The sequence below is a fragment of the Amblyomma americanum genome, chromosome 1 (genome assembly GCF_052857255.1).
Source record: "Amblyomma americanum isolate KBUSLIRL-KWMA chromosome 1, ASM5285725v1, whole genome shotgun sequence".
NCBI lineage: Eukaryota > Metazoa > Arthropoda > Arachnida > Ixodida > Ixodidae > Amblyomma > Amblyomma americanum.
The window spans coordinates 146831710-146856863 of NC_135497.1; the positions used below are offsets into that span (position 1 = coordinate 146831710).

The window sequence follows — 25154 nt, forward strand, 5'->3', positions numbered from 1 at the left end:
CTGACGTACCTGGCTTCCTTACAGGGTTGCAGAACTCATCTTGCTGGCTGTTGTATCGTGAAGTGCAAGTCTGCCTACACCAACAGTGAAGTTGACTGCTTTGTCCTATGTTGCTGTGGTTGGAGACAGGACAGCAAGCAACATGAAGCCTGGATTCCCCACCATGCCTAGTTATAGGTGTGAAAGCTGCCCATTTGTTGGAAAGAACAGAAAGCACCTATCGAACCATGTAGCCTTAAACCACAGCAGCCGCGTGTATAGGTGCAGCCTTTGTGCATTTGTTACTCGCTACCAGGCCAGCCTTTCTCGGCACAGACGTAGTATCCACAAGATTAATAGTGCTAACGTTTGTGAAATGTGCGGCCAGCTGTGTGACAACCAAGATGAGCTTGTGGCGCATACGTCTAATGAACACCCGCAGTTCTCGGATGTGCTGCTGAGGAAGCTGGAAGCCAAGAGAGTGCGCTATGCGAAGTATGCTGCAAAAATGAACAGGGAAGATGGAGACACTGCCCGTGCATCTGTTGAAAAAATAGTTGCAAACAACCTTGAGCCAGAATTGGTCACGGGTGATGTTAGTGATCAGATTCACCTGCAAAATGGTGTTCCTGAAGAGCAGAATGAAAGTGTTGAACGGTCAAAAAAGAGGCCCCACGAGAGTTCGCCACCTGTGTCTAACAAAAAAGGGCGTACAGGAAGACGAACCTATACCTGTGCTAAATGCGACTTGGTAACCAAATGGCCACGAGAATTTCTCAGCCATAGGAGAGACGTTCATGGGGATCACATTAGCATTCATGAATGCCCTTTTTGTGAGTATGCTTCCAAAAAACTATATTTTATAAAGAGGCACTGCAATGTTGTCCATAAGGAAGAGATGTATGTTGAAAACTCGCGGCATTTGTTCAAAACAGCATCGTCTGCATCATCACCAGCCCCTTCTGCTGAAATCAATGTGAACATTCAAGAGAAAGTGTTCAAGTGCAACAGTTGTAACTTCATTGCAAAGCGCAAAATTCATGTGGAAGAACATGAAAAGAAAGGGCATCTGAAGCGGCAGTCTTCAGATGGTGAGTTTCATTGCAGCAAGTGCAGTTTCATGACCATGTCTCGTAAAAGCCTCAGTGCCCATTGCTTGCAGCACCACAATGAAGTTTTGAAGGATGCTACCAGTAGTGAGGGAGAAAACACTGAACGTGAAATTGTGGATGATGATGAGGACAGACTCGTGATTGACGAAGATGCTGCTGAGGACTCCACCTCACCACCATCACTCAAAATGACTCTGAAGCAAACTGAAGAGATTGCTGTGGTAGAAAACATTGAAGGGACAATGTGGAAATGTCGATACTGTCCTCAGCAAGTCCTGTGGCCATCGGAGCTTAAACGACATGAGGAAACTCATTTTAAAATGAATAAGAAGCATGGATGCCTACTTTGTCATATACGTTTTGACCAGCTTAATCACCTTGAGCATCATGTAATGCTAAACCACCAAGAAGAGCCGAGTGATAAAAGCAGTAGTGATGCTGTTGCTACTGGGAAGACAAGTGCATCAATCATTATAGAGCTGGGCAAGAGTGATGATTCCACTTCCCATGCTAGTTATTCTGGCTCTACCCAAGCACATGACATCTCTATCAAGAGCAAGCAGCCCATTCATGTTTGCCAACACTGTGGCTATATTACGCGATGGATTTCAGGACTCAGAAAGCATGAGTTAACCCATGAAAACTTGAAACCCTTCAAGTGCGCCTACTGCTCCTACACAAGCCGTTGGAATAGTGACCTCAAGCGCCATGCCAAAAAGCACAATGAGAACACTGGTGCAGCTGACACAAATCCCAATGAAGATCCAGAACATGCCAAGTCCAGCCATGTCATGCACTTGCTGTTGGAACCTAAAAATGCTGATCATGACTATGACTCCAAGGCTGCAGAACCATCCCTCAGCAAGGGTAGTGAGGCACCGAGTAGGAAGCTTCTTCCAAAGCCTGCTGAAAGTCAATGTTCGTTCGAAGTTCCTGTGGGAATACCCAGGATCGTTCAGAAATACAAGTGTCCACAGTGTTCATTTCTGACCCGAACAGCGTCGCACTTTCATACCCATATGATACAGCACCTCAATAAAAAACCCTTCATGTGCTCAGTTTGCAACTATCGCTCCAACTGGCAATTTGAGGTCAACAAGCATATCAAAGGGAAGTCTGGCAATGACGCAGAACACAAGAAGGCAGAGTTGGTAGTTATAGATGAAACCGGCTTCAAGAATTATGCAAAGTACAAGATTCATCTTGTGGATGTAAAGGAATCCTCAAAAGGTGACAAAGTTCTTCAGCCTGCACAGCCTTCCAGGCTGAATCAAGAGGAAGTGCAACTGATTCGTCCTGATGAGACTGAGAACATAGTGGTAACACCTGATATACTCTATGGAGACCAAGATTACCAGGATGACTTAGGAGCTCCTATCCCTGAATGAAGTTCTAACCAGCAGGTTCTATATTGTGGCCACTGCAACTTCAATCACACTAAACGCAAAGCAGTTCTGTCACATTTGGGCTCGCATGCGTCAATGAAACCCTATCGTTGCCGTCTTTGCAACTTTGTTTCCAAGTGGTACCACATTGTCCTGTTGCATGTCAGACATCAACATAACAAAGGTCAAAAACACATAGAAAGTAATGTTTCTTTCGTAGAAGAAGGCAACACATTTCGTTTGAAAGAACCTGCTGGTACCTCCTGCACAGTAGAACGCTGAGCCATTTCAAATGTAATGCTCAAAGGTGTGCCACATGGAGTTTCACATGAAGCAGCAGGGCTTCAGCGCAGCACTCTTGTCCCAGAGCTAGCCTAAGAATGAAGAGTTAAACATTGACACTAGGGGCAAACCATGTAAATTGTACAGGGCACTCCTACATCAGTGTTCCATGTATGCTGTTTGCGGATGTGTAATGTATCTGTGGAAGGGTAATTGCAGTGATCTTGCAAGGCATGTAGGTTTTGTGTAGTTGTGCAGATTATGTGCAACGCTTTGTCACTTTACTGCCCTCTTTTGTTTCATTGTTGGAAAGATTTCATGCATTTTTTTCCTTTAGCACATTGAAGAAAGCATGCACACTTTTTGTGAACATTTTATGATGGTGCAAAGCATTTTTTTGGCCTATTGTGCACAAATACAGTAATTTGTTGTTCAGTAACATTATTTTGATGTTTTATAGTTCAGTTATGTGTGGCAGGATCACATTGTGTTGCACATTATCAGTTTGTTTTATATAGCATTGTTTTGGCGTTTTTATATGTGAAGTCTTTTTTGACACGTACATGCATGAAGGAAATGCATTCTTCAGTCTGGTCCTCTTTTTGGACCTTCACACTATGTTTACTCTCATCTTTGTGTTTATATAACATTGTTTTGCTTTTTCATGTTTTAGTGCTCATTGTCGTATACATTTATTGTGTGTATGTACAGAACAGTTTTGTAGTTACTGATTGTGTTGTGCCACAGCTCCTTTTGTAAGTTAATAACTTACTCTTTAATTTTCTGCAGCAAGTACGCTCTTTCATACTTCTTCATAGCACTGTGCCTCTTTGCATTTTAAAGTTGAATTGTGCAGCAATTTCTTTGTATGTTTCAAATGTTGAATTGGACAGTAACCTGCATATTTATCTTGATACCTATCAGAAGTTTTCTTCTGTACTACTAGCTTGTTTGTGCTTGAATTTCACAAACATTCATTTTCAAGCTCTACTTTGCATCGTAAGGCATTTTGTGTGGTACTTGCCTACTTTGTGTGGTAGAGTTGGGAAGCTCAGTCAGCCGAGTGAACTGGTGTTGCAGACTTTGGGGTGGGGAACAGAAGCTGCGAAGACTAGCAGCACTGTCGTTACAAGCAGTTGCCAGACCTTGCCAACAACAATAGTTTTCCATTCCCTGCTGTGTGAATCAATCTTGTACCCATTTCAAATGCATTACTGTTCAAAGCAGACCTCAATATGTGATCTATTCCGGAAGTTTGAAAGCGAACAAACTAATGATATAGAAGGCAGAATTTACGATAGGTGTCAAGATGGATTTATTATGTAATACCCATTTCTTATTGTTTGTAGATTCAAAGTGCTTCTTTACAGCATCATTTCATAGTTATTCAATGTGCGACATCTCTCCCATATGTGCAGAAGCTGAATCCTGTTCAGAAAACTTTTTTAAAAGCACTGTGCTGTACAACAGCTTAGCCTAACAAAATTGTCAACAGTACGACTGGAGACCTTAAGCCTCTTGAGCTTGCAAGTTTTTTACTAGTCAAGTTGACCATATCTGGTATGTAGTAACAGGACTATGACATGAAACTTGTGGTTGTGGGTTAATGTGTGCATTTGGTCCACAGTGTATACATTTAAATATGCAGTTTGTACCTGAAGCATTCTGAATCTGCCCCCTTCCCGTTTTCTTTATTTAATCACCCTTATTTTGCTGTAGTGTTGACTGTAACAGCTGTCTGTCTTTATGTTGGTATTATAGGTACACCATAATACATGCACTGTATGTATAGTTATTACTGGCCTTGTGTGCACAGTGAGTGTACATGGGTATATGTGTAGCACCGTTTCAAGTGAAAGATGGACCATTTGTTTTAGTCAACAGTTGCTGATTTATTACCTCACTTGATTTGTGCTTGCATCTAATAGCATGAAAAACTAAAGAGAGCAGCATAATTGCTTAAGATGTCACAAGTGCTGATGAACTTTAGTTTGGTGGCAGAAAGGACCTTGCCACTTTCAAGGGCTCAATATTTCATGGTGAAGCTGGTTCAACCAAATTTTTTGTGAAGACCAAAAGCCTTGTAGACAAACTGTCACGACTGTGTGTTTCACAATTGATAATAAAGGCATCTTATTTCTTTTTATGTCACTTCGTGCAAAATATTGTTGTTTGGTACATAGGCAGCTTTCAGAGCATGCATTGATGTGACGTCCTTGTGTGCTTGGTGAGAGTTTACTGCGCTGCTGCCGCTAATGTTGCTGCTGGTAGTGCCGCATGCTTCTTGGAGAAGGATGTGCAAGGATGTGCAGTTAACTGTGCAATACTTTTCACTATCTAAATTTACTGTTTCGATATTTGACCTGCCCACAGGCATGCAATTTCAATAATGCGCATTCATTTATATGCAAGAACAGGTGCTGGCAGCAATTTTCATGGCTTGAATTCTGCAAGAAAGCTGAACTTCCTGGTAGCCAAATATGCAGCAAGGATACAAAGGGTGCTTTCTGCACTTGAGTGCACAACCTGATTAATGCACCTCTTAGCTACAGGATGTGTAACAAGAATAAGGAAGTCCAGCTTTATTTGTGGCTTTTTCATCGTGCAAACTTCTGGGGCTGCAAATAAGTCATCAGGTATAAATACACTGAGCATGTTGAGGCATAGACTCCGTGCATGCACTATGCATCGAAGTTTGGCGCATTTGTGCATGCATTATTACTGGTAGTGTCAAGCATGAGGCTGTCATGTCACCAGATTCCTTTTAGAAGACACACGACTTACTGGGAGTGCGGTGTATGCTGTGTTCACTGTGTAAAATTGGATAAACAAATAAGCAACGTAGAAGTGGCAAACTGCAAGAATAAAGAAATCTGCCAGAGGGCTTACCTAGCCACTATTTGAATACTTCTGTAAAATATACTGCCATACAAATTTTTATCAGTGCTTTGTTTTTGGGTGCACAAGTGGGTGTGCATGATTACTGCTAAACCCATCAAGGTGGTTTGTAAACAGTAGTGTGACTACAAACTTGCAGCTCTTTCTTGGTATGTTTGTTCTACCTAGCAAAAAATTTTGTTTCAGGCTAATTTAGCACCCTTCATCTAACAAAAAACTGCAAATATTCCTCAAAACAGTGACCATGGTATAATACCTGCCACGATATTCTTGCAGACAGATTTTACCCCCAGTACCAATGTCAACCTATTTCCTGAATTTCATGCCTTATGCATCTCTTGAAAATAAAAACTTTTACAATTCTTAGGATAAAAAATTCATAAACTTGTTTTATTTAGTGTTTCCAACAATTTTGAAGGCTTATAAGAAAGTTTGTATGTGTGTGCAAAAAATTAACTGGTCTTTTCCTTTGCAAAACTGAAGAATTATGTTTCCTTGAGGCCTGGATATACTATTGAAGTGGAAAAACTCCGGTTTTGAATCAGAATGACAAATTGCTTTTGAAAAGCATGAAAGGTGCTGTCAGGTTTCACTGTGGGTAAAACACTACTTAGTACTTGGGGTGCCAGTCCATCTAGTTGCCAGAAGTAGGTGAGCATGAAATGCATTGCATTTTTTAACTTTACACCACAATGCTACTGTCCTAATGAGACTACACCATGGTAGTTTAGCATACACTGGCACTGTGCTAATGTATTATTCCATTAGTATACTACAAGAGCTTCCACACCTATGCCGCTTGGTGGCTTTTGAGATATCAAGGTGACCAGATACAGCTCGGGTGTCCAAAAAGCTCATGTAAGTAGTGTGGCTTCTACCGAAAAATAGCCCAATGAATGTTGCCACTTTAGTGGACAGTGAAAAGTTCATGACTTGGAAACAAGGATATATTAATATGTGTACAAATTATGATGACCAAAATATTTTCAAAATGATTGATTGAAGCTTACTGAACATTGGTTAGGACATGCAAATGTGAAATACAAATGTGCCTTGTTACTCAAGCTTGCATGAATCCAGACACTGTGCTTAAGCCTGGGAACAGTCTCGAGCAGTTGAAGAAAAGCTGGTTGAAAGTGACAGCTGCACCTATGTGAGTGGTTGTCTTTTGAACCGAAAGCTTCACTACGCTAGGTAAAGCCACTCTTCACATGTTGCTAAATTTGATCGCTAAATTTGAGCCAGAGGTCATGCTCGCGGATGTCGAGATCTGAGAGCTAATGCGCCCTTTCTTTTCGTCAAAAATGTTTCCTTCCCTCAAAACACATGCCTCTTCACTCCTCCACGTAAGCAGACTTAAGTGCCCTCAGTTGCGTTTCGCCTCCATCGAAACGTGGCCGCCACAGTCGGGTTCGATTCCAGGTACTCCGGTTCAGTAGACGAGCATCTTAACCAATGAGCCATCGCGGCGGGTACCTATCCAGTGTGTAGAATGCACTGAACGTTAGACACCAAGCTGCGTCTGCTTGCCTGGCACATTGCAGCTTTCGCTCTCTAACCAGGTTCACTGGTAGTTAAACCGCACCCAATTTTTTTGGTAACACACTTTTGAACACATGTACATAAGAATTGGTACTTGGAGCCAGTTGCACAGTGAGATGGTTGTCAATTAAAGAGCAAGCTCTATTTATTTCAATTACGCTTCTCCTACTGAATCAGTGAATGTTAAAAGCTTCCTAAAGGAGTGAAAGTATGTTTTCAATGCCTAAATTTCATCGATGCTAGCACTAGCTAGAAAGGCACGACTGTATGCCCAGGATAGATGCAGCTACTGGGCTGCAACTTCTGGATAAGATTAGAAATACAAACATCCTAAGATTACGAGGGTGCTGTTGCAGGCTAGTTGATTTGACAGGATTAACACCAGTGCCTGTGTTGTACGTTCCTCTCTTCGTCCCGTGTTTGCACTGTTCCCTTTTCAGCAGCATCCTAAGAACCATGACAAGTAACAAGAATTTTACTACAGATAACAAAAAAGCCCAAGTCCACTTATAAATGAAAGGGGCCATTCTGCCTGGCCTCCTTCAAGGTTATGTTGCAGATCTGTAACTTGTTCACAGTCGTTTTACAACTCTAGATCGAAGTGGCAGATGCCCCTCAAACGAGGCCCTCCAGCGAATGGTGTCGACCGATATCATGACCCCGCAGCCATGGTTAATCCCCTTTCATCTGCCACCCCTTCTGGTGTCTCACTAGCATGTCCAAGGGGATAATACATTGCCATGAGAATCAGTCCGTGCCATTGGCTGGAGGGCCTCCTTTGAGGGTCACTTGTGGCATTGTTCTTCAGTTCTATCCAGCTATAGTGGACTCTTTTTGCACACTTATTTTTGATAACCTCAAATTGTTTTTTATACATGGTTAGCCCCAGTGTCTAACCTAACCCACTCTGAACTAATATGGGTAATGGGTGAGGAGTTGGACCCACTGTTAATATTGTTGAACTGCCCATGAACATGTGACGACAGTTAACGTGCACAGTATGTACTCGACATGGCCATGAATGTCTTGATCAAAAGGTACTTTCCTGTGTTATGCAGGGATTGTATAAATTGGTTAATAATAGTTATAATTGATTGAGGAAAGAAAAAGTGCATTAACTGGTTCGCTCAGGGTGAGGACCAAAACTGCACTCAGGAGAGGGAGAAAGAGCCACTTCTGCATTAATTTCCACCTGGTGTTTTTAATGCGTTTACTGCGTTGAGGGTCACCGGTGGGGTTGCTTAATTTATGCATGCTCTGAAGCAATGCATCCTGGGTAAAAGGATGAAGATATGGGCCAGATTTTATTGCGAGGCCTAAGAAAGAATACATCACAGTAAAATTTGTCCTCTGGACTCATCATGTGGCCCGGTATTTGTGGCTGCACAGCATGAATAAATAACGAGATCCCCCGGTGTCCACGACGGTGTGAACCTGTTAATGTGGGCTGACACTGCAATTCACAAATTGTTTAGAAAGCTGAGGAAAAGGCTGTGCACGCAATTTTTAACTCGTGGCCACAATTTAATTACTTGATCAGGCAAAGTGGTCTGCTGCTAGAATACTGAGAAACCTTGAAATCATATATTGGCTGCCATCAGCTAGCCAATTTCATGTAAAATGTTTCCCCAATTTCAAGGCCACATAAGGTTTCTTTACATAACTGTCCAGCCATATCACACAAAATTGGCAATATATTGCAGTGGTACCAATAATTGCAAGAAGTAATAAATTCAAATCTTTTATGATTCAATTATGTCTTGAAATGAACTTACTAACATGTACAGTACTTAATGTTGCATGGAGGCGAAATTCTAGATGCTTGTGTACTGTGCGATGTCAGTGCACATTAAAGAACCTCGGGTGGTTGAAATTTCCAGAGCCCTTCACTACGGCATCCCTCATAAATGCCCATAAGCCAAACCAAACAATGTTGCTATTTAAAGCATGCCTACAATGACCATTTTCTGGATTTAGTGTCTGCAACATTGTTTTGTTGATTGTATACCCTGATCCTTGTCTTATTCATTCCAGAAATCAGTGTGAATACCCTGTAATGGTCTGGTTACAAGACTGCAGAAATTGCAAATAAAATAAGTGTTGTCATCATTCCTTTAAACTTAAATAACCCTCTGTGCGTCAAAGCTGTTTGGAACATCAGGAAACTAGTGCATGCTTAAGACAGTCAATTTAACAAAAGAACAAGCTTTGCAGAAAGAACAAACCATAAGCACATGACACATTGTGTGAAAGGACAGAATGAGACTATCATGGCAGTGTCATTTCGAAAATAAATGTAATGTGGTAGTGCTTTTTTGGAAGTGCATTTCTGCGATTTCAACAGAAGCAAGATGCAGAGAAGACAAGAGCAATGAAACTTCAAGCTGCTACAGCTTGCTGATATACAACATATTAAATAGCTTTGGGGGAGACTTTTGCATAGTGCCTACCTAGAATACTGTAGAACTCCACTGTTATGTTTCTTGTTGCTTTATTTTATCACTTTTGTTGTGCAGCCAGGCTTTGTCTAGCTGCATTATTCAGACTTCCATGAAGTGACATTTCTGTTCCTTTGTCATTCATCATTACAACTTAGTATTTTTTTATTTTTTGTAGCATGCAGGTCTTGAAAATACACTTGCATACAAGGAAAGTTGCAAAGGTCCATTCACTTTGATGCTAAGAATATTATGGCTCATTTTTCAGTGTTTCTTAACCAATATTCTAGCAGCTTGTTCCCGAATTTTGTAGGTTTGTAGTTGATCACACAAACATGATGTTAGTGTTGCTAGTGCGCAGTTTCCTGACTGCAATGAACATGTGTTCATGCTTTATTTGCCATGAGGCTTTTGAGGGCTGAAAACACCATGAAGCTGCATGTTGTCGTAATGATGAAGCACCAACTCAAACTACTGACAGGTGGTTTGCTAAGTCAGAAATTACCTATGATGATTGAAGAAGATCTCGGAGACTGATGATCGTAAACATCAAGCTTTAGTTACTCGGGTCAAGAAAACTGCGATAAACAGCGACAAATCAGCCCCAAAAGCCTTGAAAAAATAACCATGATTGCAAAAAGAGGCCTCTATTTAGTCTGCGCCACAGAATTTGACTACACGAAAAAGTCTTCTCACTGCAGCGAGAATGCTGGTTGGTTGGTTAATGGGATTTAATGTCCCAAAGCGACTCAGGCTATGAGAGACACCATAGTGGAGGGCTTCCGAAAATTTTGACCACCTGGGGCTCTTCAACTTGCACTGACACCACACAGTACATGCGCCTCTATCATTTTACCCCTATCAAAGTGCGACTCCATCAGCTGGAATCGAACCCTCGTCTTTAGGGTCTGCAGCCGAACGTCATACGCAGCGGGCCACCGTAGTGGCTGCAGAGAGAAAGCGTTTGATGGAGGAAGAGATTGATGCTTGAATGCAATTTGCAAAGAACTCCCTAAAAAAGCTGTGAAAATTCACCAAATCTCAGAGAGTATTGTAAATGGTGAAGCCTTCTTCTTCACATTGGACCAAAAAGGCCAAAGCACACAGTATGTTTTGTTAAGCTAGTGGTCCCACTTTGACAGTGAACGAAAAACATTTTCGGTGATCTTTGTACGTCGACTGTACCTCGATCGTTAGATTCATAAATGTGGTTTAGATATTTCCAAAAATCAAATTTTCTCTGCTTTCACAAGATGCATCTGGTTTAACAATAACTGTAAATTTTTTTCAACTGTAAAAGAACTCAGATGAAAAATGGCAGTTGAGCTCAACTCGTCTCAGGAAATGCAAAGTTACGAAAAACCTATTGCACCTAGAGAAAAATCTTTCAAGATACTTTGAGATCTGGTCCTAATGAGCATGTTTAAGAATTTAAAAAAAAATGTGTATAGCTTAGTTTATTAGCCAGATGTTTGAAATGCATAGAAAACAGAACGATGCAATCTGCAATAACTTTTGGGATATGCATTATCCTGCCACAAAATTTTGTACAGTTTGAGATCATGCAATCGTCCTTCCTTTCTGAAAGTATTATTCATCTGCCTCATTTAGTTTAAAAGTTATTCCTGATCAAAGCGTTTTTCGAAATAGTTGAAAACAAAATGCTATACTGTTCAGGCAACAAGCACTTGACAATTCTGAGATTTTGCTTGAAGAAACTTAATACTTTGCTCTACATGGCTAAGCTTCGCCTTTACTCTATGGCTTTTGGAGAATGTGCACTGTGTAGTTGATTTTAGCTACCCTTTTCGTTGTGCTTATGAAGGGCACAAGCTCTTGAAGCGTTCTGCGGCTTCTTTTTTTCTGGTAAATACACTCTTAAAATATCAGGCACTCATTCTTTTTATAAACATGCAACAAATATAAACTACAAAGTCCACAAAATATAAACAATAATAGCAATAACGCAGCGACGATGGATGGATAAATGGGTGGGCGGGCAGGTGGACGAACGGATGGATGCTGAACCCTTTAAATAAAGCGGTGACTCAAGCCACCTAGCCATAACTTATGAAATTTTACTCTTGTCTTGATTTTAGCCACCAATCAGATAACCTTTGCTTGGTTAGTTCTACTTGCTTAAAACCTAGTTTCCCTTCACCATCTCTAAACTCCAATGCCTTGGATAAATAAGCCCCACTGCTTTCCACTGTATGGCGAAGCCCTTTACAGAAAAGTATCAAGTGTTCAGCCGTTTCCTCCTCCTCTCCGCACGCAATGCACAAAGTGTCTATCTCCTGGTACCTGACTATACGTCTTAGTCCGCAAAACTCCAGTCCTGGCCTCAAACAACAAAGAGCTTCCCCTACAATTATCATAGATATTTTCTTTGACAATTTCCTGTTTAAAGGTCCGGTATGTTCCCAGTGCCGATTTCGTCAGCATCCCTGTTTTCCGCAAAGCTCTGTTTCTTTAACCTTTTTCTTAACCGATAATTGCTGATTTGCCCCCTTACTGCTGTCCAGATATTTGCCTGTCAATTTTCTAGTTCGCTTTCTCCATTGGATGGATGGATGGATGGATGGATGGATACGGCTGAACCCTTTACATCGGGCGGTGGCTCAAGCCACCTAGCCATGTCTTGTGGAATTTTACTCCTGTCTTGCTTTTAGCCAAGAATCAGATAACCTTCGCTTGATTACTTCTAACCTCTTAAAATCCACTTTCCCTTCACTATCCCTAAACCCCAATGCCTTGGGTAAGTCAGCCCCGCTGCTTTCCACTGTAGGTTGAAGCCCTTTACAGAAAAGTATCAAGTGTTCAGCTGTTTCCTCCTCCTCTCCGCACGGAACACACGTGTCTGTCTTGTGGTACCTCCCTCTATATGTCTTAGTCCGCAAAACTTTAGTCCTGGCCTCACACAACAAAGTTTCCCCTACAATTATCATGGATATTTTCTTGGACAATTTCCTGTTTAAAGGTTCGGTATGTTCCCAGTGCCGATTTCGTTAGCATCTCTGTTTTCCACAGAGCTCTCTCTGTTTCTTTTTCTTAACCGATAATTGCTGATTTGCCCCCTTACTGCTGTCCAGGTATTTGTTTGTCAATTTTCTAGTTTGCTTTCTCCATTTCGTGCGAACATTCCTTATATACAAGTATCTGAAAACTTTCCTAGCCCACTGCTTTTCCCCCATTTTTCTCAATCGCTCCTCAAATGCTATCTTACTGCTAGCTTCTCTGCTCTCGAAAGACGCCCATCCCATATCACCCTGTACCCCCTGATTTGGTGTATTGCCATGTGCTTCGAAAGCTAACCTCGCTACTCCCCGTTTAATTTCTAGCCTTGCTTGAACATCTGGCCTTATACACAGGACTGCATTACCGAAGGTCAGGCTAGGAACCATCACCCCTTTCCAGATCCCTCTTACCACTTCATACCTATTGCAATTCCACAGTGGCCTATTTTTCATGACAGCTGCATTCCTATTAGCTTTATTCATTACATATTTTTCATGCTCTGTCAGATACTCGGCACCATTATTTATCCACACCCCAAGATACTTGTACTCACCCACTACTTCTAGCGTGAACTCCTGTATTCTATGCTCGCCGCCCTCATCATTAAATATCATGACTGCAGATGTTTCTTTCCTAAATTTGAAACTTAATCTATTTCCCTCTGTACCACATATAATATTATCAACTTCTGTAAATCTTCCTTGTTGTCAGCCATTAGCACTACATCATCGGCGTATATTAGTCCCGGTAATGACTGTTTAATCCATTCCCCTTGTTTGAAAAAGGAAAGGTTGAAGCCTAGTCCACTCCTCTCTAGCTTGGTCTCCAACCCTTGCAGGTAAAACATGAACAAAAGAGACAAAACATCCTTGCCTAAGTCCCCGCTGTCTCTCTACAGGCCTGGATACATTTTTTTCCATTTTATAAGCACTCTGTTACCTTTATATATATCTCTTAAATGATTAATTACACCATCTTCCACATCCAATGTGTCCAGTATGTCACACAAATACTCTTGAATAACGTCGTAGGCTCCCGTAATATCCAAAAATGCTAGCCATAGAGGCCTGTGTTCCTTTTTAGCAATCGCTATACACTGCGTAAATGAAAACAGATTGTCCTCCAACCTCCTTTCTTTCCGGCACCCATTTTGTAGCTCCCTTAGCACCCCCTCGTTTTCCACCCAAGCCTGCAATCTGTCCTTTATAATCTGCATCACCACCCTGTAAACCACAGATGTCAGTGTTATGGGACAGTAGTTATGTCAGCTTTGTCCCCCTTTCCCTTATATATCATGTTCACTCTAATTGCCATTGATCAGGGACATTTCCATCCACTATCATTTTATTCACTGCCTGTATTAATGTTTGCTCGGATTTTGGTCCTAGCTTCTTTATTAACATAATCGGAATACCATCTGGTCCAGTAGACGTGCCACTAGGAACCTTCTTCCCTGCCCTTTCCCACTCTCTTTGCTCAAGTGAAGTAATTGCAGTAACCGGTCTATCCTTCTTCGATAAATTATGTGCATTTAAATTTTTCTCTTCACGTTTCTATGTGTTTCATTGCTTCATCCCCTTCTAGTCAAATACCCTGATTTGTAACAATAACCTTTGCTCTAGCCTAGTCTTATTACTCATTGTATTTAGATGCTTCCATAATTTTTGAGCTGCTTTTCTATCCTTTTTATTTACTTTTGACATCCATTGGGCACCCTTTCTTACAATTTTCTCATTAATCAAATAGGATGCTTCCCTTCTACTCTCTATGAAGGTATCCCATTTTTTGTCTAATCAACTTCTGGTTCTCCCCTCTTAGAATATCCGCGTTCCTTGAACGCTTCCTGACATTTCTCTATCACCCTCATGACCTCCTCATCCCACCAACTCTTAGGTTTGCGTCTTTTCCCTTTTGGCTTTACTCGCACCTTAGCTAGCTATAGCTCGAGTAATCGAGTTAATTTGGTATAAGTCCATTGTGTTTCACTATTCTCAAAAATTACTTTCTCAATTTGGCTGCTGCTTCCAATTGCTTTTCTGAGTAAAAATTCCCCTTCGATTGTTAATCTCACTTCAATCCTGCATTGCTTTCTCTTCTGAAACTCAACTTGATACATTTGTGGTCACTACCTAGACTTCTGGAACCATGTTTATCTATGCTAATTACTCCTAATTTATTATACATCCTATGTGACATAATCTCCTGGGGGTGCTCTTGGGGTTTGTCAGGAGCAGATCCTTGCATCGGCATGCGGTTGCAGACAACATTGAACTCCGGGAGCATGCTCGGTACTCTTAAATAAAGTGCCATGAATGCGGCATTTGCAAGCGCTTGCTGGAGCACTTTCAGGTACGCAGCGGCTTCAGCGAGCGCACGTTCTGTCCGCGTCCAGATGATCCCAGCAGCCTGCGTCCATGACCACACCGCGCAGACTGGTGGGCGGTATATCGCTTCCGAGCAAAACAGTGCTGCATGGCCATTGTCTGCTGCACTGCTGTGCTCATGAAACAGTAGGTTCATTCTCCAATAAGATAACGTAGCAGTCCTTCTGACCTGCTGTGGGATATTTCGAGCCGTGGATGCCTTCACCATTCGCGAATAATGCTGTGTGACTGAACTTAAATAATGAACTGCATTTTATTTTTTCTTATCCCCTCCCCCCTTTTTTCCTCTTATTGCAGCCCAAATTTAAGACGCTGTATCATGGAGCTCATCTTGAGAGAAGCTGTGAGTCTTTACACTGGAAGTGGTTGACTTGTGCCTGATGTACCTGGCATCCTTACAAGGGCTACAGAACTCATCTTGCTGGCTGTTGTACCATGAAGCACTAGCCTGGCTATGCAGGCAGTAAAGTTGACTGCTTTGCCCTATGCTGCTGTGGTTGGAGACAGGACAGCAAGCGACATGAAGCCTGGATTCCTCACCATGCCTAGTTATAGGTGTGAAAGCTGCACGTTTGTTGGAAAGAACAGAAAACACCTAGCGAACCATGTAGCCTTAAACCACAGCAGCCGCGTGTATAGGTGCAGCCTTTGTGCGTTTGTTACTCGCTACCAGGCCAACTTTTACCGGCACAGACGGAGTATCCACAAGCTTAATAGTGCTAACGTTTGTGAAATGTGCGGCCAGCTGTGTGACAACCAAGATGAGCTTGTGGCGCATACGTCTAATGAACACCCGCAGTTCTTGGATGTGCTGCTGAGGAAGCTGGAAGCCAAGAGAGTGCGCTATGCGAAGTATGCTGCAAAAATGAACATGGAAGATGGAGACACTGCCCGTGCATCTGTTGAAAAAATAGTTGCAAACAACCTTGAGCCAGAATTGGTCACGGGTGATGTTAGTGATCAGATTCACCTGCAAAATGGTGTTCCTGAAGAGCAGAATGAAAGTGTTGAACAGTCAAAAAAGAGGACTAGCGAGAGTTCGCCACCTGTGTCTAACAAAAATGGGCGTACAGAAAGACGAACCTATACCTGTGCTGAATGCGACTTGGTAACCAAATGGCCACGAGAATTTCTCAGCCACAGGAGAGATGTTCATGGGGATCGCATTAGCATTCATGAATGCCCTTTCTGCGAGTATGCTTCCAAATAGCCACAGAACCTAAAAAGGCACTGTAATATTGCCCACAAGGAGGAAATGTATGGTGAAAAGTCATGGCATTCGGTCAAAACGGCATCGCCTGCATCATCACCAGCCCCTTCTGCTGAAATCAGAGTGCACATTCAAGAGAAAGTATTCAAGTGCAGCGGTTGTAACTTAAAGCAGCATGTGCCTTAAAAAGGGACTATTTACAAATGTAAGTATTGCCCATACTATGCGAATGTCAAAGACTTTGTCCCGTCACATGAAACTGCACAAAGAAGAGCAACAGCCAGCCATCGAAGTCCTTCCTCACTTGCTTGTGAAAGCAGATATGAAGAAACATGCTTGTGAGCATTACCCGTACACCTCTGATAATAAAACTCGGTACCTGCACCACAAGCAGTTCCATCGGCCCAACAAGAGCACCCCTTGTTCAGTCGAGGAAAGTAGGACCGTTGAGACGCCAACCGGACAGCTTTATTCCAGCCGGGCAAATGGCGCCACGGTGGTGGTGATGGAAACATTTATTGCCAAATACAGAGGGGGGAAAACCCCTTAACATGGCACGAGGCAACCCTTAGGGGGCTGCCCTTACACGGCAAAGGACAGCCCTTGGAGGGCTATCCACTTGGGGGCGTTGGTAATTATCCAGCGCTGGTCAGCAGCAGCGGAGCTGGCCAGGAGAGTCTCCTAGTATGACTCCGCCGTGGTTGGGGTGGAGGGTCTGGGAAGGTGAGACATGTGATGAGGACATGAAGGAAGTCTCCCGGTTTCCCGCAGAGCTTAGAAAAAGAAAGGAATTGATCGGGGTAGCGGGCATGAAGCAGAATAGGGTAGGGAGCACTTTGGGTCTGGAGTCGGCACCAGAGAAAAAGCCTGGGTTAAGGTTAGGGAGGGAGCCAGCGGTGCGTAAATGTGCCGGGTATCTCGGTAGTAGTTAAGAATATCTTTGAATGGCAGCACGAGCCGAGACGCGTGCCCCGCCGGAGCCTCTGCGAGCGCGCTGCCAAGCCAAGCCACGTAGACAGCATAGCCACTCCATGTGGCTACTGCCTACAACATCTCCCCTGATAGAAAAGCAAACTCTTGGAAGGAATGACGACACGTCCACACCTGGTGTGCCGGTGGGAGGCGTCAACGCCCGTTGTTTGTGAGTTTCCTTGAGAAACTTAAGTCCCAGGGAGAGATTCGTCGTAGGAGGCGTGGGCACAGGTTGTTTGTGAATCTTCTTGAGAAATTGAAGTCCCAGGGAGAGATTTGTCGTATACGACGTGTTGGCTGTTGCTCTCTTCTTCAGCAGGCTTGAGAAAAGGGATAAGATGGGTTCGATTTTGCCGTATAGTGTCGTTCCCAGTGTCAGCTATATATGACCTAGGCTCGCTTGCGGGTGCCACCATCTTCCCTTTTAACTTTAAGTATGTAACCCAGACTTCATCTTCTTCCAGAAGTGTCCGAAGTTGCCGTACGCCATGCCGTCTATTGTAGTCTCTTCGCTGCTGTTCGCGGTATTGGATTTCAAAATTCCGAAGTTTAGTGGCGTCTGGCGAACGGGGAACAAGCCTTCCGGGAGTCAGAGGAATCTTTGTCTGCGACTGCCTCCCCATCAGTAGTTCAGAGGGGCTGTAGCCATTTTGCAATGGAGTGGACATGTAGGACAAGAGGGTCAGGTACGCGCCAGGTCTTGGGTCTTCTTCGTTGAAGTTTTGATGATTTTCACCGCAGCCTCAGCAAGTCCGTTGCTCTGAGGGTATTGTGGGCTTGATGTAACGTGTTTGAACCCGTATTCTTGAGCAAACTTAGCGAAGTTAGAGGACAAGAACTGTGGACCATTATGAGAGACCACCACCTCTGAAATGCCGTGCCGGGCGAAAATTGATTTGCAGTGATTGATCACTGTACTAGATGATAGCTTCTCTAAACGAGTCAGTTCTGGATATATGGAGTAATAATCAGTCACGATTAACCACCAGTGGCTATGAAGAACAGGTCCATTGCAACTCTCTCCCATGGTCTTGAAGGAAACTCGGTGCTTCGAAGGGGCATCTGGACGTCTTGACACATTCTGGACAATGTTTTATTGTGGTAGCGATGTCTTTGGCCACTGTAGGCCACCAAACGGTGTCCTTGGCGCGAGCTTGCATCTTCGTAATGCCGAAGTGGCCGTCGTGCAGAAGACGGAAAATTTCGTTCCTGCACGTGGGTGGGACCACCACCCAGGCTGCGAAGAGTAGCAGATCGTCCTCTACAGTGAGTTGGCCATGATGCTCGTAGAAAGGCCTGACCTCAAGGGGCAAATCCCGTCTGGGCGGCCAGTTTTTCTTGCAGAGTTCTCGGAGATTCAAACACACGCGATCTGATTTTTGGGACTCTCAGCCACTCAAGGCAGTGCTGCTTGATGGGAAGAGTTGTCCTTAAACAGCGGACGAAAGCTTCGACGTCGCCCTCAAGCTCCTCATCCTCATCTTGAGCCTCTGTAGTCAAGGTGTAAGGTCATCAAGACTCTTTGACATAAAGATTGGTACCAGCGGCTTGTGGTCGGTCTCAAGCGTGAAGGACTTGCCAACGAGATAGTTGCTGAACTTTCCGCAAGCCCAAAACAAGGAAACAACCTCTTTCTCTATTTGTGCATAGCGTTTCTCTGTGTCAGCTAGAAGCTGGGAGGCATAAGCAATGACCAAAAACTTGCCACTGGTCTGTTTCGGTTGAACCACCGCCCCCAGTCCATAGGAAGAAGTGTCTGCACTGACTACTGTATCCTTTGCAGGGTCGTACAGCCCTAGCACTGGGAGAGACGAAAGTAGTCGCTTCCACTTGTCAAACGCTTGCTGCTGAAAAATGTCCCAAACAAATTCCTGCTTTTTTGACAGCAAGCGAGCGGTTGAAGCGCGTCATGGAGGTTGGGGACAAAGCGGGCAAGATAGGTTGCCATCCCAAGCACCCTTTGCAGCTCGCTTCTGTTGGTCGGGCTTTTCATCTTTAAGATGGCCTCAATCTTTTTGTCGCCCGGTTTGATTCCTTGCTGGTCAAGCTTGTGACCCAGGAACGTGAGCTGGTCAACGTGACACAGGCACTTGTCCTCGTTTAGCGTGACACCTGCCTCAGTTAGTCGTTGAAGAACGGTGCGGAGTGTCGCGTTGTGCTCTGTTTCATCTGAGCCCCAGATAAGGATGTCGTCCATATGACACACAACTCTCTTGACACCTTCCAGAATTTTTGACATCTGCTTCTTGAAAAACTCGGGAGCAGTTGCGATGCCAAATGGAAGCCTGTTGAAGGAAAACCTCCCGAATGGCATGATGAAAGTAGTAATCTTCTTGCTGCTTTCAATGAGTGATATCTGCCAGAACCCTGAACTGGCATCGAGCTTCGAAAACACCGTGTCTCCATGGAGCAGCCAGAGTGTATGCTCAACAGAGGGAATCGGACGCCACTCTTGTAGGACATGACGGTTGAGCTCGGTGAAGTCGACGCAAATTCTAACATCACCGTTTGGTTTTTGGACTACCACCATTGGTGCACACCATTCAGTCGGCTCATCAAAAGGTGAAATGACTCCAATATTTTCCATTCGCTGCAGTTCAAGCCTTGTTTTCATGTAGAGCAGAATTAGTATGCGGCAAGGGGTGCTCAAAGCAAATGGTTTCGCACCCTTGCACAGGCGAATGTGGTGTTCTCTTAGTAGCTTGCCGAGGCCTTGAAACAACGACGGAAATTCGTCTCTTGGGCTCACCTTCTTTTCGACGGTGCTGATGAAGGTTAGCACCTGCATGTCTCTGATGGCGGGCTTGCCGAGTAAGGGAGTGGGGACATTTTCCAGCATGTAGACGTCTTGGAGCACTTCACGTCCACGGTAGGCGAGCTGAAGATGCGCTATGCCCTTAGCTGCAAGAGGTCTCCCATCAGGACCGTAGAGCTGCTAAAAAGCACACGAGCATGTGGGAGCATGCTGAAAGTCGTAGGTGGGAGAACAGGTTCGTTGGCACCTTTGTCGATCTTGAATTTGACAGGACGGCCTTGCACGAGGATGGTTGTCTCGTATGTCGACGTATCGAAGGACGAGACGGTTCCGAGAAATCCACCTTCGCTGTCGGGTCCTGATGCTTCAACGATGTCAACCCAGCTTGACATGCAGACCGACGCACAGTGGCCCTTTCTGTGGCAGCCCCTGCATACCTGCGTCCATGCTGGGCACAGTGAACGCGGGTGTCGTTCTTTCCCACACCAACGACACAATGTCGGAACGCTGTCAGCTGGACGTGGATGTGGCCTTGATGCAAAGTGCACTCAACCGTCGCTGACATGAGTAGCGTTCGTGGGGTGCCTGACTTGCTGTTGGCCTGATGCAACTTTGTTGATGGTCAGCGTTTCGGAGTGAAGCTCCACTTGCTGCTGACGAACGCTTTTGACCTGTCTGATACTCCCAAGCGCCTTCTGAAGAGTAATATCAGCGTCAATTGCAGTTTCGCTGACAATTTCTGGTCTTGAATGCCGACGACCAGACTGTCTCGAACCAGTTCCTCTCGGAGGGTGCCGTACTCGCAATGGCTGGAAAGTGTGTGAATCGCAGTTACGAAGTCTTTCACGGATTTGCCGTCGGTTTGGACCCTCGTGTTGAAGCATGCCCGTTCAAAAATGACGCTGCGCCGCGGTATGAAGTAGCTGTCGAACTGCTTTAGAACGACTTCTAAGTTCTGAGCGTTCTCACCGGAGAGTTTGAAAGTTCCGAAGACGTCCTCGGCCTGGTCGCCCATCAAGTAAAGGAGCGTGTCAACTTGGTGTGGCCCTGAGGCAGAGCGCGGAAGCCTTGCAGAAATGCTCGAACTGCTTCCTCCATTTTGGCCAGTCAGCAGGAGTCGTGAAGCAGAAGGCCTTAGGCGCTTGAATGACGAAAGACGCCATGTGCTGGCCGCATAGACCAGGCCGTAGATGCTGCTGTGACGTGTGCCACCGTCGATGGGTATCCTAGTGAGAGGACGCAGCCCCGGCTGGGCTTACTAAGGGAATTCCGTTACTTCTGGCGCCATGTTGAGTCGAGGAAAGTTGGACCGTTGAGACGCCAAGCGGACAGCTTTACTCCACCCAAGCGAATGGCGGCACGAGCCGAGACGCGTGCCCCGCCCGAGTCTCTGCGAGCGCGCAGCCAAGCCAAGCCACGCAGACGACCTAGCCACTCCATGTAGCTACTGCCTGCACCATTCCTCACAAATGCACTCATTGCAATTATTACTGTAGCGGGAGCTACACTAGGCTACCAGTCGAGCATTTCGCGGTAAACGCGAGAGGCCAGTTGTGCGCATCCGCCATTACCATGGCAACCGGGGAGGAGCAGTGGGTGCGCCGCGCGCTTCACCTCCTCCGAGATGGCGGAGGAAGCGGCAATAGCCTTAGCTATAGCGAACACGCGTGTTGATATTATATTCAGCGACTCCAAAACAGCCATTCGCAATTTCGTGAGGGGCCGTTTCGCATCTACCTCACTCCGCATCCTTCAAAACACCCCCTTCCGATTAGAGAAGTTGAATTGATCTGGGTCCCGGCCCACTCGTCTAATCCAGGAAACAAGGACGCTCGTGCGCAAGCCCGACGTTTTGTCGAGCGGGCAGTGAGTGCGCCCTCCGACCCGAATTTCACGAGAGACGGGTTGATCTCATTTCATGACATCACCCATCACGTTAGGCTGGAGAGGCATGCATATGCCCCTCCCCACAAATTGTTAACAAAAGCGCAGGAGTTACCTGGCGCTGAATGCAAACACGCTCCCTTCTGAATCTGGCAGTGCTTTCCCTCATGTACCCTGGCCCGTACGACCCAAACTGCCATAAATGTGGTGAAGGGCCACATACGACCACATTCTCTGGAACTGCGCAAATGACCCGCCTCCAGCGGAGTTGATACAGCTCCCTTCTCCCGAGCGGTGGGAGGCCGTGCTGGTCAGATCGGACCCTAACATTCAGGTACGGGCAATCGAGCAGGCCAATGAGGTCGCCGCCAGCCATGCGCTGGCGGCTATCTAGTATGTGTCTCCTGAAAACTGCTCTCGATGCAATAAATGTTTTACAATCCAATCCAGTCGTCACCTCTTTCTTCCGGAGTCCCTCCTTTATCCCTTCCCTTATTGCATGGTTCCGCCAATATGTGAGACAGATACTGCGCCATTTACTTTCCCCAAAAACCAATTTAACCTTATGGCCGCAGTCCACAGTGTCGGTCTCCACGGCAGGCATCGCATAAATCATAGCATAAATCATACCTACCGTTTCGCTGAACGTATCAAAGTGCACCGGTGTGATAATGGAGGGACTGAGAGAAGAAAGGAAGAAAGAGGTGCCATAGTGGAGGGCTTCAGAACAATTTCGGCCATCTGGGGATCTTCAACGTGCACTGACATCGCACAGCACACGGGCACCTTAGCGCTTCACCTCCATTGAAACGCAGCCGCTGCAGTCGGGTTCGAACCTGGGTACTCTGGATCCTGGACCGCAAGGATTGACCTTGTGTATCTGAAAGAAAGCAACCAGTCTAAATACTGTATAGGCAGCATTGAGACAACTGCGTGTTACTTTACCGATCATCGAGCAGTGTTTATCTCTGTCAAAACAATTGAATAAATAAACAATGTGTCTCACCGAATACTTCTTCAATGTTTAACATTTTAGACACAACAACAAACTCGACAACATGCGTAACCGATGGGGAACACAGCTCTCGCTACATATATCCTGGCATAGCTAAGCTAAGCTAAGCCACTGCCAACTTTTTTGTGACATTCTTGCTTCATTTGACTACTGCTGCATTTAAGCTTACAAGAGGATACAGAGAGGAAGGTACGCAGAGAAAAAGGAAGAATGCAGCGGTACCGCAAATTATAAGCACCAGCAACTTGCCAGAGAATTGCCGTCACAGTCAGGTGCTTCGTCACCGCCTGCCTGCTTCGTTTCCTGGTGGTGCCGGGCGTTTCTTTCAGTGAGGCCGTTCCACGTTCATGGGGTTTTTGTCAGGGTTCAGGGTAGCTGTGCTGACTCGGGTGATGTAAGGTTGCCGGTGCACTGTGTGCAGGCATGTCTTTCACCTCCCCGGAGGAGGCTCGGCAGCCTGGTTCACCAGCCTGCCGGCCGAAAGCTTGCCTTTGAATGCATTTCTAAAAAATGCTGCCAATTCAATTCCCATGGCGCTTGTACTGATTGGAGATGGAATTCTCAAAATAAAGAATCCGAAAACAACACAGCATCAACTAAAAAGTCTAACCAGTCACTATCTCGACATCTCTGAAGTGCGACTTTTTGGAAGGCGTGGCATTGTTTGTAAGTCAGCAAACATTGAGTGTATGTTGGATCTGCTCCGGTGTAATACCTTCACTTCTCTGCCGGTTAAAGCCTTCATTCCTGAGCAGCTTGCATGCACTAACGGCATTGTACATGGATTGGACCCGTCATCTTCAAGAAATTTTGGGGGAGTTCCAGGAACCCGGCACGGGAATTATTTCTGTATACCGCTGTTCTCGCAAGATGGCTAGAGTGCATGTTGCAATGGAGTCAGTCATAACTTTTGCTGGTCGCGCATGCCCCTCGGAGTTGAAAATTTGGCCAATTGTCTACCACGTGGACCCGCTGCATCCTTGACCCCTGCAGTGTACCAACTGTTGGAGATTTGGACATAGTGGTAGAACCTGTAAGTCGGCAACCAGATGCCGAGTGTGTGGCGAAGGTCACTCTTCTGACAGCTGCACCGCTGAACAACCAAGCTGTCTTCTATGCAGTAACAGTCACAGCACCGGTGATGCCACTTGTGGAAGTCGGTCACAGGGGCAAAGTTTATTGGAATTAATTGAGCAGAATAGCTGCACACGGGCAGACGCTTATGCACTCCTTAACTGCAAAAAACATTCATATGCCAGCCATGTGCATTCTACTCCTGACCTCGAGGCCACATTGTCTACCTCAATAGTGTCAAGCGTCGAAAAAGCACTCTCAGTTGTGGTCAAGCGCATGCTCAGCAGCTTCACGCAGGCGTTGTCTGATATTGTCGCAAATCAGGCTATTTCTCAACCTCAGCTTGTAGTTCCACCAGCATCAACATCACAGCAAGCCTGTGCTCAAAGTTTCGTTGCCACATCATCACCCAGGGTGCCGTCTCACATGCCGGCTCTCGACAGCGTCCCTGTAAGTCTGTCTCGCAACACTGTTTGCACTAATGATGTAGAAATGGCTTGTCCTACGCAGAAGCGTCATGCTTCAAACTCTCCTTCCAAGTCCTCCGTACCCCAGCTCAAGACCAAAAAAGGGCCTTCTAGAGTGTCTCCCAAGTCAGATATGCTACAAGAGGCTGTTTCAGCCTCTATTCTCGAATAGGCATCATGGCGGGTGTAAAGGTTCTCCAATGGAATTGCCGCTCTATTGCCTCTTCTCTTCCTGATTTAAAAATTCTTCTATCTTCTCATAACCCAGATATTGTACTCTTGCAAGAAACTTGGCTCTCCCATTTTTGAGTCACTTTCTTTAGACAGGTTTCGTGTTTTTCATGCGGAACGCATAAATGGTAGGGGTGGCGGGTTGGTAACCCTGATTTCATCAAAATTGTCATTGGGCATTAATAACTAAAAAAGTAATGCATTCTGATTGCGAGTTTCTAGCCGTAGATCTCACTTTGCCGCACTGCTCTACTGTCACAGTCGCAAACGTGTATTTTCCAAATGGAGTATGCAGAACAGACCACCTAGACAGCTTACTTGCAAACTCTAGCAGGGTAATCATTGCTAGGGACTTCAACTCACATCACGTCGTCTGGGGTTCCTATACTGATTTACATGGACATATGTTATGGGCATGGATGTCAGCAAATGATGTGTGGTGTTGCAATCCTCGGGCCATAACCTTCATCCGCAGACACTCGCGCTCAGTTCTCGATCTGTCCTTGGC

The 25154-nt window shown here is 45.0% G+C and overlaps 1 protein-coding gene and 1 pseudogene across 2 annotated transcripts in view; both read left to right on the plus strand.

Moving 5' to 3' along the window:
- Positions 1-4904, plus strand: part of LOC144113854 (uncharacterized) — a 53061-nt gene extending 48157 nt beyond the window's left edge. Inside the window, exon 5 of one of the 2 annotated variants that reach the window (XM_077647200.1) lies at positions 25-143. Coding sequence is in view for 1 of the 2 variants with exons in the window: in XM_077647199.1 (XP_077503325.1) it covers positions 143-2479 (2337 nt within the window). In the remaining variant the exon portion in view is untranslated. Of the gene's footprint in view, positions 1-24 lie in introns of both variants that reach the window. The other variant, XM_077647199.1, reaches the window with a different exon arrangement.
- Positions 4905-16293: 11389 nt separating this feature from the next.
- The window catches only part of LOC144116381 (uncharacterized), a 40448-nt pseudogene continuing 31587 nt past the window's right edge, over positions 16294-25154 (plus strand).